Below are 16,101 nucleotides of genomic sequence, written 5' to 3'. Positions count from 1 at the left end.
GTGACCTCTCTCAACTGTAAGGACAAGGGCAGCAAAAGTTTTGGGAACACCACCACTTGGAAGTTGCTCTCAAAGCCACACACCGTCTTCACTTGGAGATTTATAGTCATTCCTTCACCAATGGATCAAAATCCTAAAACTCTGTTCCTCACAGGTCTACCCACACCTCGAAGGACTGCAGCTCACCATCAACTTCTCAAGGGCAACTAGAGATAGGTAATTTAGTACTGGCTTGGACTGCAAAGCCCACATCCCTTGAATGAATAAATAAAATATGGGTACGAGCAGACACAACTAGTGGCTTGAGAGCCGTCCAATATGATCTGAATTAGAGGCTGGAAGATTTGCAACACAACAAATAGTCCCAAATTCAGGCATTTCTCTTGATTAAAATCATCCCCAATTTCTTTTAACATTTGGTCTCCTGGGGCAGTTCCCCACTGTTGCACTTGATGGTCTCCAAGCTGTGAAATGTGAATGGGACATTATAAGATTATATTTATGGTACAGTACAGAACAGACCATTTGGCCTAATCCAAGGCAAATCCAATCTAGGTCCTTGCCACTTTAGCCTGTTCCCACCACCTTCTATCTAATCCAGTCATTATAACCTTCGGTTCCCTTCTCCTTTGTATTTATGTAACTTCCCATAAACATGGGGAGCCCCTGTATATTAACAATTAAAATGAGGATGTCAGTGGCATGATTAGTAAGTTTGCGGATGGCACCAAAATTAGTGGTGTGGTGGACAGCGAAGAAGGTTGTCTAAGATTACAACAGTTGGGAAAGTATGGGCAAAGGAATGGCAGATGGAAGTTGGACAAGTTCAAAGTGTTGCATTTTCGTAAGTTAAACCAGGGCAGGACTTGCACAGTAAATGGTAGGAACCTGGAGAATGTTCTAGTACAGAGAGACCTAGGGGTACAAGTACATTGTGTCACCACTTTCAGGGAACAGGTAGACAGTGGTGAAGAAGGTGCATGGCATGCTTGTCTTGTATACAACAACTTGGATGAAAACGTGGATGGGTGGGTTAGTAAGTTTGCAGATGACACAAAGATTGGTGTTGGTGTGGGATAGTGTAAAAGATTGCTGAAGGATACAGCTGGATATAGATCGAGAAAAGGCAGGTGGAGTTTAATCTGGCCAAGTGTGAGGTGTTGCAATTTGGGAGATCAAATGTAATGTCAAGACCCTTAACAGCGCTGATGTACAGAGAGATCTTGTGGTCCAAGTCCATAACTCCTTGAAAGTGGCCTCACAAGTTGATAGAGTGGTTAAGAAGACGTATGGTATGCTTGCCTTTATTAATTGAGGCATTGAGTTCAAGAGTCAGGAAGTTATGTTACAGCTTTATAAAACTCTGCTTAGGCCACATCTGGAGTATTTTATTCAATTCCATTATAGGAAGGATGTGGAGGCTTTGGAGAGTGTGCAGAAGAGCTTTACCAGGATGCTGTCTGGATTAGAGGGTATGTGCTATGAGGAGAGGTTAGACAAACTTGGGTTTTTCCTGCAGTGTCAGAGGCTGAGGGGAGACTTAATAGAGGTTTATAACCCTCCCAGGGTCAAAATGCCTAACACTAGGTGTCATGCACTTAAGGTGACGGGTAAGTTTAAAGGAGATCTGTGGGGCAAGTTTTTTTTATAAACAGTGGTGAGTGCTTGGAATGCGCTGTCAGCGCTGATGGTGGAGGCAGATAAGATGAAGGCTTTTAAGAGGCTCTTAAGAAGGCGCATGAATGTGCAGAAAATGGAGGGATATGGACCAGGCACAAACAGAAGGGATTAATTTAATTAGGTGACATTAACTTAATTAGTTCAGCACAACATCGTGGGCCGAAGGGCTTGTTGCTGTGCTGTACTGCTCTGTTCTGTGTTCCAGATCACACCTGGAATTTTGTGTGCATTTCTGGTTGCCATACTATTGGAAGGATGTAGTTAAGCTCAAGGGTGCAGAAACAATTCACAAGGATGTTGCTGGGACTGGAGGGCTTGAGTTATAAGGAGAGACTAAGTAAGTTAGAAACTTAGCAGTGGGAACACTTTGTGTTCCTGCTGATCTCCCTCCTGCAGCTGTCTCCTACCTTCACACTCCCCTCCCTCCACTTTGCTCTACCTGTGTTTTTCCCCTTTTCCCCCCTCTCTTTGCCTCCATCTCTCATTCACCTGCCACTGTCTCCCAACTCCACCCACACTCACTTCCCCTGCCTGTCACCTTACACCCCTCCTCAGTCCACCAATCACTTCAGAATCCTTTCCACCCCTCCCCTTCTCCTATTTATACTGTTCATCTCCTCTCTCCACTCCGTCCTCATGCAAGGTTTTGACCCAAAATGTCGACAATTCCTTCCCTCCCACAGATGCTGCTCAACACACTGCATGCTTCTAGCAGATTGTTTGTTGCATGAGGGGCACGTTTTTCCACTCAGAGGGCAATGGGTATATGGAACGAGTTGCCAGAGGAAGTGGTAGAGGCAGGAACAATTGTACCATTTAAAGGGCATTTGGACAGGTACCTGGATAGGAAACATTTAAAGGGATATGGGACTAGCTTAGGCTGGCACTTTATTAGGCATGGACTATTTGGGCTGAAGTGCCTGTTTCTGTGCTGTATAACTCTCACTGTCTGATGAAATTGGGGTCATAAAATTGTAGCAATATTTCTTCTCCTTGTATGTAACTAGTAGTGTTTTGTACTGGAGTTGTCTTGTAATTATTGGCCTTAAGGACTTCATCTATTGGATGAGGTCACAAAGGCCTCATCGGTGTACTTAATCTTGGTGGTATTAATGGAAAACTCCAAGTCACAACCAGCTCCTTGCCCAGTCTGTGGACAAGGTGTCCTTAGCTATTTTTGTATGTCTAAACTTACATTCTGTTTTCTTCTGATGGACATTTTAACTCTGGAATACCTCTTCTGGGAAATGTACAGTGGGAGTGACTGATGTTGCAGAAACTTCCCTGCACAGGGTTACTTGATGCAAAGGGAAGCACTGATGACATGAACTAAAATTGGATGTTTTGTCACATCATCAAGTGGTTGACACATGGTGCAACTTGTGTTTTCTTTGTCCTTAAAACTTGGTGGGGGGAGTGTAAATTGGCACATCAACAATATGCAGGTGGAAAATTTGATCTGTTAAGGGAATAAAGTGGTGAAATCCTGCTTGATTTAACTGCTTTGAACAGAGTAATCATTTTAACATGGCTGGAGCAAGTTCGTGATGACGAATTGTTCATTTTTTTTTGAACTTCAATTTCAAATGTACTTCCTTCCTAAGAACCAGATACATATATTTAAATATAGGGATGTTAGATAATAGAATTTCCCAATGTGCTCTATCACTGTTACTTTTTGTTACAAGTCGTATACTCAAGTCGATAAATGGGATTTACATCTCTGCTTGCTGCATCACTAATTCCTAAAGCAGAACCCTAACAGGCTCCACTGTAAGCATGTGTGCATAATCACTGTGTTGAACTATTTGTGCCAAATAACTACAAATCACTGAAGCTACATCATGTCTGGTGATCTCTTGATGCTCTCACATTGCATTCTTGATGTTGTAGCTCATCTTACCAAAATATCTACCAATTAGCACAATTCCATTGTGTTGTGCACTTGCATTTGTTACTCGCACTCTGCAATACCACAAAAGAAAAAGAATTCGGTAAATTAACATGAGTAAATGTACACATGCCCAGGACCTGATGGCCTGCAGTCTTGGGTTATAAAAGGAGTGACTGCAGAGACAGTGGATCCACTAGTGATCTTGCAGAATTCTCCAGATTCTGGAGTAGTCCCAATAGATTGGGAGGTACTAAAGTTAACATAATACATTATAGGTACAAAATGGGAAGTTACCAGTTAGCCTGATGTCTTGTGGACAAAATGCTGGAATCCATTGTTATAAAAGGGCATCTAGAAAATGTGATCAGGCAGAGTTAACATGTTTTGAGAGGAAAGTAGTGTTTGGCAAATCTAATAATTTTGGGCATAATGAGAATGTAACTCCCAGATAAAGGGTGCCACTGACTCCAGTAGGTGGAATATGCTCTGGCCTTGTATATAGCACCACGGAAAAAGGATTTTTGTAAAAGGCTCATAGAGTTAGTGAATAACATAGAGGATTGGTTAAATGACAGTAAACCAGGAATGGGAATAAATGGATCATTTGTAAATTGGCAGATTATTATCAGTAGAATGCCACAGGAGTCAGTACTGGCCTTAAGCTTTTGGAGTTCATATCAAAGTGTAACATATCCGTGATTGATGCAAGACTAGATGGGCAAAATGAATTGAGAGAGAGATGCACAGAAGTGGAATTGGATAGGTTCAGTGAAAAAAGCAACAAGGTGACAGATAAAGTATAATGTGGGAGAACGTGGGAAGCAATTTGCTGCAAAGAATAGAAAAATTATCCTTCAACTAGCCAGGAGCTTGGAAATATTTGTGTGCAGAGGACCTGATTGCAAGAGGGTCTGAGTATCGTAGTAAGCATGTTTTATTGCCAAAAATGTAAGATATTGGTGGGATTCTACCTGGAAAACCGGTGTACAAATCTGGACTCCCTACCCAAGTAATTAAGTGAATGCAACAAAGGTTTGCCAGATTGATTCCTGGGATGGGATGTGGGGTGAAGTTTCTGTGTAAGGATTGAGCAGACTGGGTCAATGCACTCTGAAGTTTACAATGGTTGTGATATCACTGAAACACAAAAAACAGAAAATTATTAAAGCTGGACAGGCAAGATGTTCCCCCGTGGCTGGGTTGTTGAGAATCAAGGTCACATTCTCAAATTGTGCACCATTCAAGATAGAAGAAATTTCTTTATCCAGGGAGCAGTGCATCAGTGGAATTCTCTTTCCAAGGGGCCTGTGGCGGTTCAGTCTTTGAGAATATTTAAGACAGAAGTGGTTAGAATTTTTAGATTATTTAGAGAATCAGAGGATATAGGATTAGTACTGTGAAGTACTGAAGTGAAAGATCAGTGTGGACCTTAGTGAACAAATAGTGGATTAGGCCCGAGGGGCTGAATGGTCTACTGGTTCATGAGATGCAAGAAGTAAACACAGCAGTATGGCATTTCCAGAAAGACGCATGGCCTTCACTGCAAAAGGGACTGGACTATAAAAGCAAACAAGACTTTATGAGATTGTGTAATTTTGATCTCTACACCAAAAGAAGGATATATAGCCTTGGAGTGAATGCAGTGTAAATGGCGTGATTGTTCCTGGGATGAGTTGATTGCCACATGAAGAGCAATTAAGCAAGATTAGCAAGAATTAAATTTAGAATGAAAACTCAAGAAATAAGGAGCAGGAGTTGGCTCTGCCATCACCAAGATCATACTTTTCCTCAGTGCCGTTTTGGAGCATTGCTCCCTTATTCTTTGATTTCCTTGATGCCCAGAAACCTGCAGATCTGGCCAAATTGTTATGGATTATCGACATTTGTGGCCCAAGAACTGATCCCTGCTAGTCATAGCCTGCTGACCTGAAAAGGATCCTGTTATTCCCACTGTTTGCTTTTTGACTGATAACTGATTCTCAAGCCATGAAACTCTTGTTCCATGTTCTCTCAACTTGGGACCTTTTTCAAACACCTTTCAAAAATCCAAATAAAACCCAGAAATGCAGGCACTGATTTCATAGAGTCAGACAAGATACAGGTCCTTTGGCCCACCATGCCTACCATCAAGTACCCATTTACCAGTACTTAGACCATAGATTTCTATGGCTTGGCAATTAACGTGATTATCTAGATGCATTTTAAATGTTGTCTCAACTAAACAGGCAGTGCATTGCAGATTGCAACCTCCTCACCTTAAATCCAAGCACTGTTTTAGAGCAAAAACAAACTGCTGGCGGAACTCAACGGGTCAGGCAGCATCTGTGGAGGGGAATAGATAGTCGATGTTTGGGATAGACACACTTCATCTGGACTGAAAGATAGGGGTGGAGCAAGAGCTGGCAAATAATAGGTGGATTCAGGTGAGGAAGGCTGATCGGCACACCTCCCAGCCTGTCTCTATTTCCATTCTTCCTCAGTGATTTCTACTGCTGACCTGTAGAAATGTGCAGTAGAAATCACAGAGGAAGAGTGGAAATAGAGAAGTTGGGAGATGATAGGTGGAGACAACAAAGGGCTGCAGATGATGGAATCTGATGGGAATGAAAGATGGAGCATGGAACCAAATGATGGGAACAATGGGGGGGGGAGGGGACCCAGTGTGTGGATGACACAGAGCAGAGAGGGTAGAACGTAGGACACGAATGGAACGCTATTGGGAAAAGCGAATAATAGTGTAAGTACCCGAGATCCTGGCTGAGACCAAACTATGAGGCCTGGAGATGCAACTGGAAGCCACGCGAGATGAGGTAGCTGTGAAGGTAAGTACCAAGGAAGGACACATGGCTGTAGTAGAGAGTAAAGGGTGAGACCATGGTTGAAGAGCAGGAGAGCTGTATAAATTACAGTGGAAGGAGTGAGAGAGTGTCTCCTAGATCTCCCTTAAGAGAGGAGGAAAGCTTCTTCAAAGTGGCATAGCATGAAGAGACTTTGCAGTGGAATAGTAAAAGGGAGACGCAATGGACTGCAGATGCTAGAATCTGGAGCAAAAGTCCTCTCTTTTAGATGATCCTGGTGTAGGGGGAAAAGGTTTTCACTTTTTACCCTATCTATGTCCCTGATAATTTCGTATACCCTTCAGCTTCCCCCACCCCTTCTGTGCAGTCCATTCCAGGCAACATCTTGGTAAATCTTCTCTCCACCTTCTTTGGTGCAATCACATCCTTCCTATAGTGTGGTGACCAGAACTGCACACCTACTGTGGCCTAACCAAAGTTTTCTACAGTTGTACCACAACCTCCATGCTTTTGTATTCTATGAAGGCCAGCATGCTGCTTCACCACCATATCCACCTCTGCTGCAACGTTTGGGGTTCTGTGGACTTGAACGTAAGGACAGTGGTGCACCTCACACTTCCCTGTTGGCTATTCTGCGGTCATGTCTTGAAAGGACTGCAATCTGAAACAAAAACAGAAATCAGTTTCGATGAAGGGTTCTCGACGTGAAATGTTCTTTATATCGATGCTGCTTGACTGGTTGAGTTCTTCCAGCATTTGTTTTTGTTTTAGGTTTAATTACCACAACTGAGGGGTATCATCTCAGAAGAGTGCCATTTAAAATAGATGAAAAGAGATTGTTTGAAATTGTTTGAAGGACTGCGGATGCATAGCTTTTGAGTATTTCCAAGTTTAGATCAATTTTTTTGAAGTCTCTAAGGATATCTGAGGATGTAAAGGGTAGGAAAATAGACTTAAGGCACCCTATCTTACTGAATGGCAGAACAAGTTCAAAGAGACAGATAATCTGCCTCAGCTAGTATTCATACCTTAAACTCTAAAGAACCTTTGTATTTTCTCAGTGACTTGCCAAGACTGCAAATGGAGTTTGGAGCTTCTCTTTGAAAGTACCACTGAGATTAGGCAATGACTGTGGGGAATTGAATGTGACTCTGCTTCTTTCCATGATGCAGCCTGTTCATGATTACTGTAGTGTGGTACAATATTAGATTTGCTATCCTGGTGTAGAGTAACTGCATGGTGTTTGACCATGCACCCATTTTTATGAATATATTGACAGAAACTGGAACATGTTCTGAGTTGTGGTATAACTTGCTGTTTTTTTTAGACGTTGCTGTGTTGAATGTTATCTTTTCCCTGGTATGGCAGTTTCCATCTGGTGGAAGAAATGAAAATCCAGCACTGCCCTGTAGTTCACAAATAATTAGTGCTCATTTATCTAAAATTATGCGGCCTTGGCACTCTTTGAAAATAGGACTGGGAATGAAACTTTTATGTTCAGGATAGAGTGGTAGAGAGCTGATTGAGTGCAGATTTTTTGAGATGAGGTGTTGGCTAATGTAAGCAGATTGTTTAGCAGAACATGGATTTAAAATTGGCTCCATTGCAGCTCTGATGTGCACATGGTTACTGCAAGGATGGAATCGGTAGTTCAACTTCGCTGATTATCTTCTTGCAGTTTTGAAATTGCCTCTTAAAAATTAGCCTGTCGGTGAGCGTTGGATTTATAATTTGAGCTTTGGCGAGGCATTGTGCAGCTGAGAAAATATTTCAGTGCGTTTTGTATGAATGCCCCTTGTTCACAATATGGGAGATGGGTTAGATGATGGTGGTCTGTATTAAAATTAAACTATTGAAGCAAACTCTGCCTTAACACTTGTGTATACTGTGTTCCTCCTTGCAGCGTTCATAGCTTGCTTCCTGACAGCAATTCAGCTGACAGCTCAGATGCTGAAGAGCGACTAAATAAAAAGCAGAGGTTGAATGCATTGCCTGTATCCCTCAATACTACCTGCACCGCAGCGCGAGTTCGTCCACTACTAACTTGTAAAAAACGGAGGCTCATCAGACCCAATAATATTCAGCCACTCAACCAGAAGGTGAGTAGATAAATTTTGCAGTAAATGAAAAATGGTAACCTGCTTCACTTACAATATTTCAGATTACACCCTCTCATTTAAAATTGTTAATGAGCACCAGTAGAGAGAGACATAAATACCTTATCAGTTGGAATGGCTGAGGTGGAAATGTTGAAGCAAATTACAGGTATCTGATGAAAGCTCAAGGTTGTGGCAGAGCAGTTGGTATTAGGTTGGTCAGCAGAGGCATAGATGGGCCAAGTAGTTTCACTCCCAGTTGGGAATCTTAAAATATGAACAGAAACATTGTTTTGTATGAGCTACTCATATCAATGAATTAAAATTGTAAGCAAGTGAGAAACTTCTGTGGTGTGCTTAGTGTTACATGTTTGGAGAAGCAGTAAAAGCCCAAACCCTTGATGTTTATATTAATCATGGTTTCCATGGAATCCTGAAAAATGTACCTTTTTTTCAAATTTTTGGCATTCCAAGTGATTTGCCAACCCTGAAGCGGCAAAAATACTGCTTTTCACAATGGGGTAGTGACATTGCCCAGTACACTACAGTTAATTTGGTAATCTTTTTTTTAAAGTCATGGATTTACAGGGAGCACATACAAGAAGGTAGTGGCATTCCTTTGTTTGAAAGAGATAACTTGAAATGGCTTATTTGAAGTTTTCAAGATGAGAGGACATTTACAAAATTAAACAATTATTTCTGGCTAATGAGGAGTTGAGCGTGACCCTTTCAGCAAAGAAAGTTGAATTGTGGTGCAAATTAAGAGCAAATTGTATGAAAGCAAGTATCTTAAATGTTTGAGAGTTGGTACTGCCTTAAGAACTCCTTGGAAAGGACAATAGCGAGGAAATGGATAGTTGAGGTTGGTTGGCTGAGATAGGGAAGAAATAAAGGTGGATGGGGCAATTAATCATGATTTACAGAATTTTTCTAATTAATTGATGGAAATGGGTGTGAGCAGCAAAATCAGTCTCTTGCCCATCCTAGGTTGTATTTGAAAATGCCACAATAAAAACCAAAAATGCTGGAACTACTCAGGTCCGGGCGCATCTGTGGGAAGAGAAACTTGCTGAGTGAACATAGAACAGTACAGCACAATACAGGCCCTTCGGCCCACAATGTGGTGCCGACCTTTAAACCTATCTAACCCCTTCCTCTCACATATCCCTCTATTTTAAATTCCTCCATATGCTTATTTGGTAATTTCTTGAATTTGACCAATGTACCTGCCTCCACCACCGCCCCAGGCAGTGCATTCCATGCCCCAACGGAGTGTTTCCAGCATTTTCTGTTTTACATTTCCAGCATTTTCTGTTTTACATTTCCAGCATCTGCAGTTTTTTTTTTAATTGTTCATTTAAAAATGCCATCTTCCTTAACCACTGCAGTTCAGGTGTTTCAATTATCCAAAAAAGGAATTTCAGGTTTTTAATGTCTGGGTGAAAATTTCTCATGAAGTTTTTTTTCAGAAATGGTAATTCCTGGACTGCTGAGCTTGAGAAGGGCAATGAGCTGGTGGCAATTTGTTGCTTGGAGATTTTAAGTAACATTTGCACCAAAACGCATGCCAGCCAATTACCATATCAAACAAGAGAGCTCAGTCACAAATCCTTAATATTCAAATGTATTACCAACATTCATCACCATTAACATCCTGGAGAACTTAACGGGACGACAGGAGCCTGTCAGAAGCTTAGTATCCTGTGGCAAATGACTCTCCTCCTGCCTATTAACAGGTCAGGGGAAGTATGCTTCTTGACTCCACTTGGCTGAATGAGTGCAGCTCCAATACCCAGAGCCCAGCACCATCCTGGACAAAGTAGCTCAATGGATTGAAAACTCATTTGTCGTCCTAAACATTGATTCCCTCCATCACCCAGGTCTTGAGTCTGGTGCATTTCATTTACAAAATGCATTGCAGTTACTTATGCCACTCTGGCTACACCTTCCAAACCCATGACCTGCACCACTTAGACAAATACAACAAGTGCATGGGACACTCCCATCTGCAAGGTTTCCTCTAGGTCTCTCAATACTTAAAGATATTTAGCCGGCATAAAGCAGTCATTTGATCGGTTCTAACCACCGGCACACAATGGCTACTACCTGCAGAATGCAGTGCAACTGTTTTCCTAGGCTACTCTGACAGCACTGCTGAATCCTGTAGCACCAAAAAAGACAAGGGCAACAAGTAAATGGCAGCACCACATCTGCAGATTTACCTTCAAGTTGTGCACTATCCTAACCTGGAAATGTGGTGGTGGTACTTGATCATCATTGGATGTTAGAAGTAGCTTCACCAGAAGGACTGTAGCTGTTCAAGAAGGCAATTAGGCTGGCCTTGTCTGCGATTCATTTTCCTAAAATGATCTTTCATAAAAAAGCAGCGGAGCATGACTGAAAGAATTGAAGGATCCCAGTGGGCAGAATGGCTGCTTTCTCTATGGCATACATGTTTCTAGTGTGTTCTGAAAGTTGGCTGTGTGCACGTGCAATGTTTAGTTAAAGCAACTGATAATATTTGATTTTAAGAAGAGCGTAAAAAGCAGCCCTGGTGAGTTTAAATGAGCTTAAAGACTCAGGAACTGTTAGGCTCCTTGAGGTTAGGTAAATCAGTAAGTCTACTGCTTCTGTCCTATTGCCAACATGCAATGGGAAGGATAGTAAGGAATAAATTTGTCGGAGGCTGAGGGGGCAACCTGATAGAAGTGTATAAAATTATCAATGGGATAGATAGGGTAGACAGTCTTTTTCCCGGGGTGGAAATGTTGAATACTGGAGGGCATTGGTTTAAGGTGAGAGAGAGAACGTTTAAAGGAGATTCACAAGGCAAGGTTTTTGATATGCAGGGAGTAGTAGGTGCCTGGGATGCACTGCCAGGGGAGGCAGTAGAAGCAGATACAATAGTGGCTTTTAAGAGGCATTTAGACAGACACATGAACGTGCAGGAAATGGACGGATATGGATCATGGGCAGGTAGATTAGATTAGTGTAAATTGGCATCATGGCTGGCACAGAGATCTTGGGCAAAAGACCTGTTCCTATGCTGTACTGTTGTATGAAATTGCAGAGATGCGTAAATGCCATAGTGTAGGACTAATGGGGGACTTGGATGCAAATCCAGGCGGAGCAGTTTTTGGAGTGCGTTCAGAAGCACTTTTTTTTAATCACTATGTTCCTGGCCTGGCCAAACTAGAAAAGTGACATAGCTGGACTTGGTTCCACAAAATTAACATGATCAAGTGGGGGAGCATCTAAGAGAGAGCAATTATGCCATTAGATTTCGAATAATGATGGAAAAGGGTATTAGACCCCTTCCAGGTAAAATAGTCTATTAGTTAGACCAATTTCAATGGGATCAGAAGAGCCCTGGCCTGGGTAAAGTGGAATCAAAGCTTTATAGGCACAACTGCAATTCAGCAATGGGAGTTCTTGAAAGTGGATGTGTTTTGACTTCTGTAATAGGAAAATGGTTATGAAAATTTCATGAACAAGTTGATAACTTGCAAGATTTTATATGAATTTTAATGGTAGCAGGATAAACAAAATGGAACATTGATTGCCCACTATGCTGTACCCTTTCCTGCTGCTTTATATTCTAGCCAATGTCAGGTGAAAGTTAAGTGCTGTGCATCATGTACTTACCCCGACATAGATTACTGTTGTGTCTTCAGTGCTAATTTAGGACATGTAATGAACCTTTGCCATGGAAGATTTTGTGCACTGTCTATAGTACACTGATAATTGGAGCAGAAAAGTACTGTATCTGTAAATGATAAGATTCATACTCTTGTATACATTGGGAAACATAATGCAGGTGACCCCCCCCAACCCCCACCCCACACCCTGCTCCTGTATTATGGCAGTTCTGGTAATGGAAATTCATCTTTATAGAATTCATGAATCACTACCCAAAAATTTGAGATAAGGAACGAAATTCACTCGTTCTTGTGGAGGGGGTGGGGGAATAAAGGTAAATAAACACAATGTTGCTTTTCACCTCAAGTTTTGTGACACATGCGCAGATGACAAGGCTTTGCATTACAGAAAATTGTGATGCTGTTTTCCAGGAATGCCTGTGTTTTCTGTAATTCATAACTGTTTTACTTCTTACTTATTTGCAGAACCAGTACCCTCTTACAGTGAAGTGTAACTGTAATGTCACAACATCGTGTATTATGTGTGGCTCCAAGAATTCTGAGTCACAAGAAAATCAGTACAACATGCCCATGTCAGAGCGGCTTGCATTGTTAGATGCTTGTCTACACCCAGTCTTGTCATTCTGTGATGGTAAGTTCTTTGAAAATGACATCTCGACCTATGTAATGGGTGCAGATGAAAGTATGAGTTACATTTCTGAAATACTGAGCATATTATCTGGGTCTGAGACCACTGTGATTTTACAGCTGCCGCTGTATTGTAGGCATTTTGGCATGCAAAGCTTGTGTGCTGTTAGTATATGTTCTTGTTAACATCATGTTTCAGTTAGCGATTACATCTTTTCCAGATGTATAGTAATAATGCAGCAATGTGTACACTGTCAGCTTTCAAGTTTCAAAACATGTCATTGCTAGTTTGTAAATTGCTCTTTCTATTCCAATTTGAATCCTGGTTGCCTTTTGCTGTCTTCAGATTGTTTTCAAATTATGTTGTCCAAGTTCCAGTTTGTGATGCACTTGTACTCTGGTTATCCCTATATTCATTGCACAGCATAGATAGCAGGTTGCATTCTAGTTCCTGTGTTCTGCCAATTACCAAGTATGTAAAACATTGCATGTTTTTGTCATTTTCATCCATTTATCCTTGACAGAAGCAGTGAATAAATAGCTGGGAAGTGTTCTCATGTTTTTGGCCAGTATTGTACCACGTATTTTACTGTTTGTGGTGTCTTTGAGTGTAAGTGAAGTGTGACCACAGAAAGGTGCTAAGTTTCTGGCCTGCAGGAAGGAATCATTTAATTTCCCTGGAGTGTTGGGACCCCCAGTTTGTTTTCTTTCTTTATGTTCCTTGAGTAAGGACCTCGAAGACCATTGTCTTCGTCCATTCTTCCCAGGTGGTGATCAGCTAACTAACAAAGTGTTTCAAATCTGTATGTCTTTAATAAATTTGGTGTTTTATATTATTCTCTGAAGTGAAGCAATGATGGCTATTGATGGAAGTGGTATGAGTGTTCTACAGTAAGTGCCATGGACTCAAAGATCTCTAATTATCATCCCTGGCTTGGTGGTAGGCAGAGTTTAAACCGCAGAAATTTGAGCACTGTCCTGGTCAATCTTAACCCTCAACAAACATTGGTGACGCAAATTATCTAAACATTTCTCTTGTTGCAACTGGAACATTTTTGTTCACATTGTTTTCTGTATTTACCTCAATGCTCAGTGTTCCAGGGTACAGATGCTACAGACATGATAGAGGTAGTGGTAAGAGAGGAGAGGGAGTTGTATTTTTGCTAAGGAAGAACATCACTGCATTTCTTAGAATATTCCTGGAGGATCTTCCTTTGAGGTTATATGGGTTGAACTTAGGAACTAAGATGGAATTGTACTATACCACCCCCCCCCCCACCCCACCCAATAGTTAGTGGGAATTAGAGTTGCAAATATGTAGGGAGATCCCAGATGGTTGAAAGATTAATATATTACAGTAGGTGATCTTAACTCCTCTAACGTTGACTGGGACGAACTTGTTAAATGTGTCCAAGGAAGTTTTCTCAAGCAATACGTAGACGACATACTGGGGGGGCAACACTCGACTTCTTGGGAAATGAGGCTGGGCAAGTGACAAGTGTCAGTGGGGAAGCACTATGGGAACAGTGACTGTTCTAAAATAGTCATGGAGAAAGAGGGGGCTGGTCCACAAGTTAAAGTCCTAAATTGGGGCAAGGCTAATTTTGATGGCATCAGACCGGAGCTTTCAAAGGTTGATTGGGAGAGGCTGTTAGCAGATAAAGGGATGTCTGACAAGTGGGAGGCTTTTAAAAATGAGAGTGAGTATTCAAGGACAGCATGTTCCTGTTAGAGTAAAGGGCAAGGCTGGCAGAACTGGGCAACATTGACTGATGATGGTTATTGAGGCTCTGGTCAGGAAAAAGGATGAGGCCCATGTCTTTCCTGAATGATCTTCTGCATCTCCTTAATCCACTCAAAGCAGACCGATTTGGATTTCATTGTAGCATGATTTCTGTTTGTCTGTGACCCCACTTTGAGGAAGGATTTGCAGAATGTATTCAAGTGTGTGTGGGTGTGTGTTTGGTAAGGCGAGGGGGGTGGGGGTTGCAGCTTAAGGGAAGCAATCTGGAAATCTGCCCAGCTCAGAACAAGCCAAGTGATTTGTTGGATGGCTTTTTTAACCTCTTCACTCCACAAGGGTGACCCAGAGTTTCCAATCCCTTGCCATCTTAATTGTCCATCCCACTTCCATTCTGACCTTTGTCTTTGGCTCCCTACACTGTGCCAACAATGTAGGCTTGTGGAGCAGCATCATATTTTCCATCTGAGCACATGGTAGCACTCTGGATTCGGGCAGCAGGTAGTTGGGTGAACACCAGGAAAGCTCGAGGGGGTAGGCAGAGAGTGCAGGACTCCCTTATTGCCATTCCCCTCACTAATGTATATCATTTAGATACAGTTGGTGAGGGTGGTGGCTTTACAGAGGCGAGCAGCAGTCAGGTCTGTGGCATGATGACTAGCTGTGATGCACAGCAGGGGAGATAAGAGACGAGAGCATAGGAGATTTGTTAGGAGGACTGGCAGTAGACTCTGTGGCCATGAGCGAGACTCCAGGATGGTATATTGCCTACCAGATGCCATGGTCAAAGAGGTCTCTGAGCAGTTGCAGAATGTCCTCTAGGAGGAGCAGCCAGAGGTCTTTGTACACATTGGTACTGGCGATATAGGTAAGGAAAGGGATGAGGTCCTGCAGAGTGAATGTAGGCAGAAGGTTAAAAAGCAGGATCTCAAGGGTTGTAATCTCTGGATTACTCCTGGTGCCACAAGCAAGTGAGGGTTGAAACAAGGAAAGCAATAGAGGATAGGATAGAATGGTAGTGCCCTGGGGAGCACTGTGGAAGAGAAGGGCCCTGGAATATAGGTATGTAGTTTGCAACATCCATCGTCAGGGGCCCCCACCATCCAGGCCATGCCCTCTTGTCAATTCTGCCATCAGGCAGGAGTTGCAGGAGCCTGAAGACCCACACCTCAAGGTTCAACAACAGCTTCTTCCCCACTGCCATCATGTTCTTGAACCAGCCTGAAAAATCCTAACAGTACCTCAGACTATGTTTATGTCTCTGTCTCCCTGTCTCTGTCTCTCTCAATTTGCGCTCATGTCATTATGTTTATTTTTTCATGCAAGTTGTGTGTAATTTATGTTAATTTAAGTTTGTTAACACGTTTATCACGTGTGTAATGTGCTGTGCTGCTGCTGCAAAAAGCTAATTTTCATGGCATTTTATTTATGCTCTCTGTGCCTATGATAATGAACAAACTTGAAAGTGGCATCACAGATAGGCAGAGTGGTGAAGAAGGTATTTGACATGGTGGCCTTCATTCGGCATTGAGTAGGGTTAGGTTGCACTTGAACTGGAGGGGGACTGATAACCTGACAGGGGGATTTGCTGGTGCTGTGGGGGGGG

At 42.2% G+C, this 16,101-nt stretch overlaps 1 protein-coding gene across 4 annotated transcripts in view; it reads left to right on the top strand.

Moving 5' to 3' along the window:
• LOC127582868 (KAT8 regulatory NSL complex subunit 1-like) overlaps positions 1-16,101 on the top strand; it is a 148,827-nt gene that overhangs the window by 100,484 nt on the left and 32,242 nt on the right. For all 4 annotated transcript variants that reach the window (XM_052038479.1, XM_052038476.1, XM_052038477.1 and 1 more), the window contains 2 exons: positions 8,276-8,471; positions 12,593-12,758. In XM_052038479.1, coding sequence (XP_051894439.1) covers positions 8,276-8,471; positions 12,593-12,758 — 362 coding nt within the window. The remainder of the gene's footprint in view (positions 1-8,275; positions 8,472-12,592; positions 12,759-16,101) is intronic.

The sequence above is a fragment of the Pristis pectinata genome, chromosome 25 (assembly GCF_009764475.1).
Source record: "Pristis pectinata isolate sPriPec2 chromosome 25, sPriPec2.1.pri, whole genome shotgun sequence".
In the NCBI taxonomy this organism is placed as follows: domain Eukaryota; kingdom Metazoa; phylum Chordata; class Chondrichthyes; order Rhinopristiformes; family Pristidae; genus Pristis; species Pristis pectinata.
The sequence above is the reverse complement of the archived record's forward strand: the minus strand, read 5'-3'. Positions and strand labels throughout refer to the sequence as shown.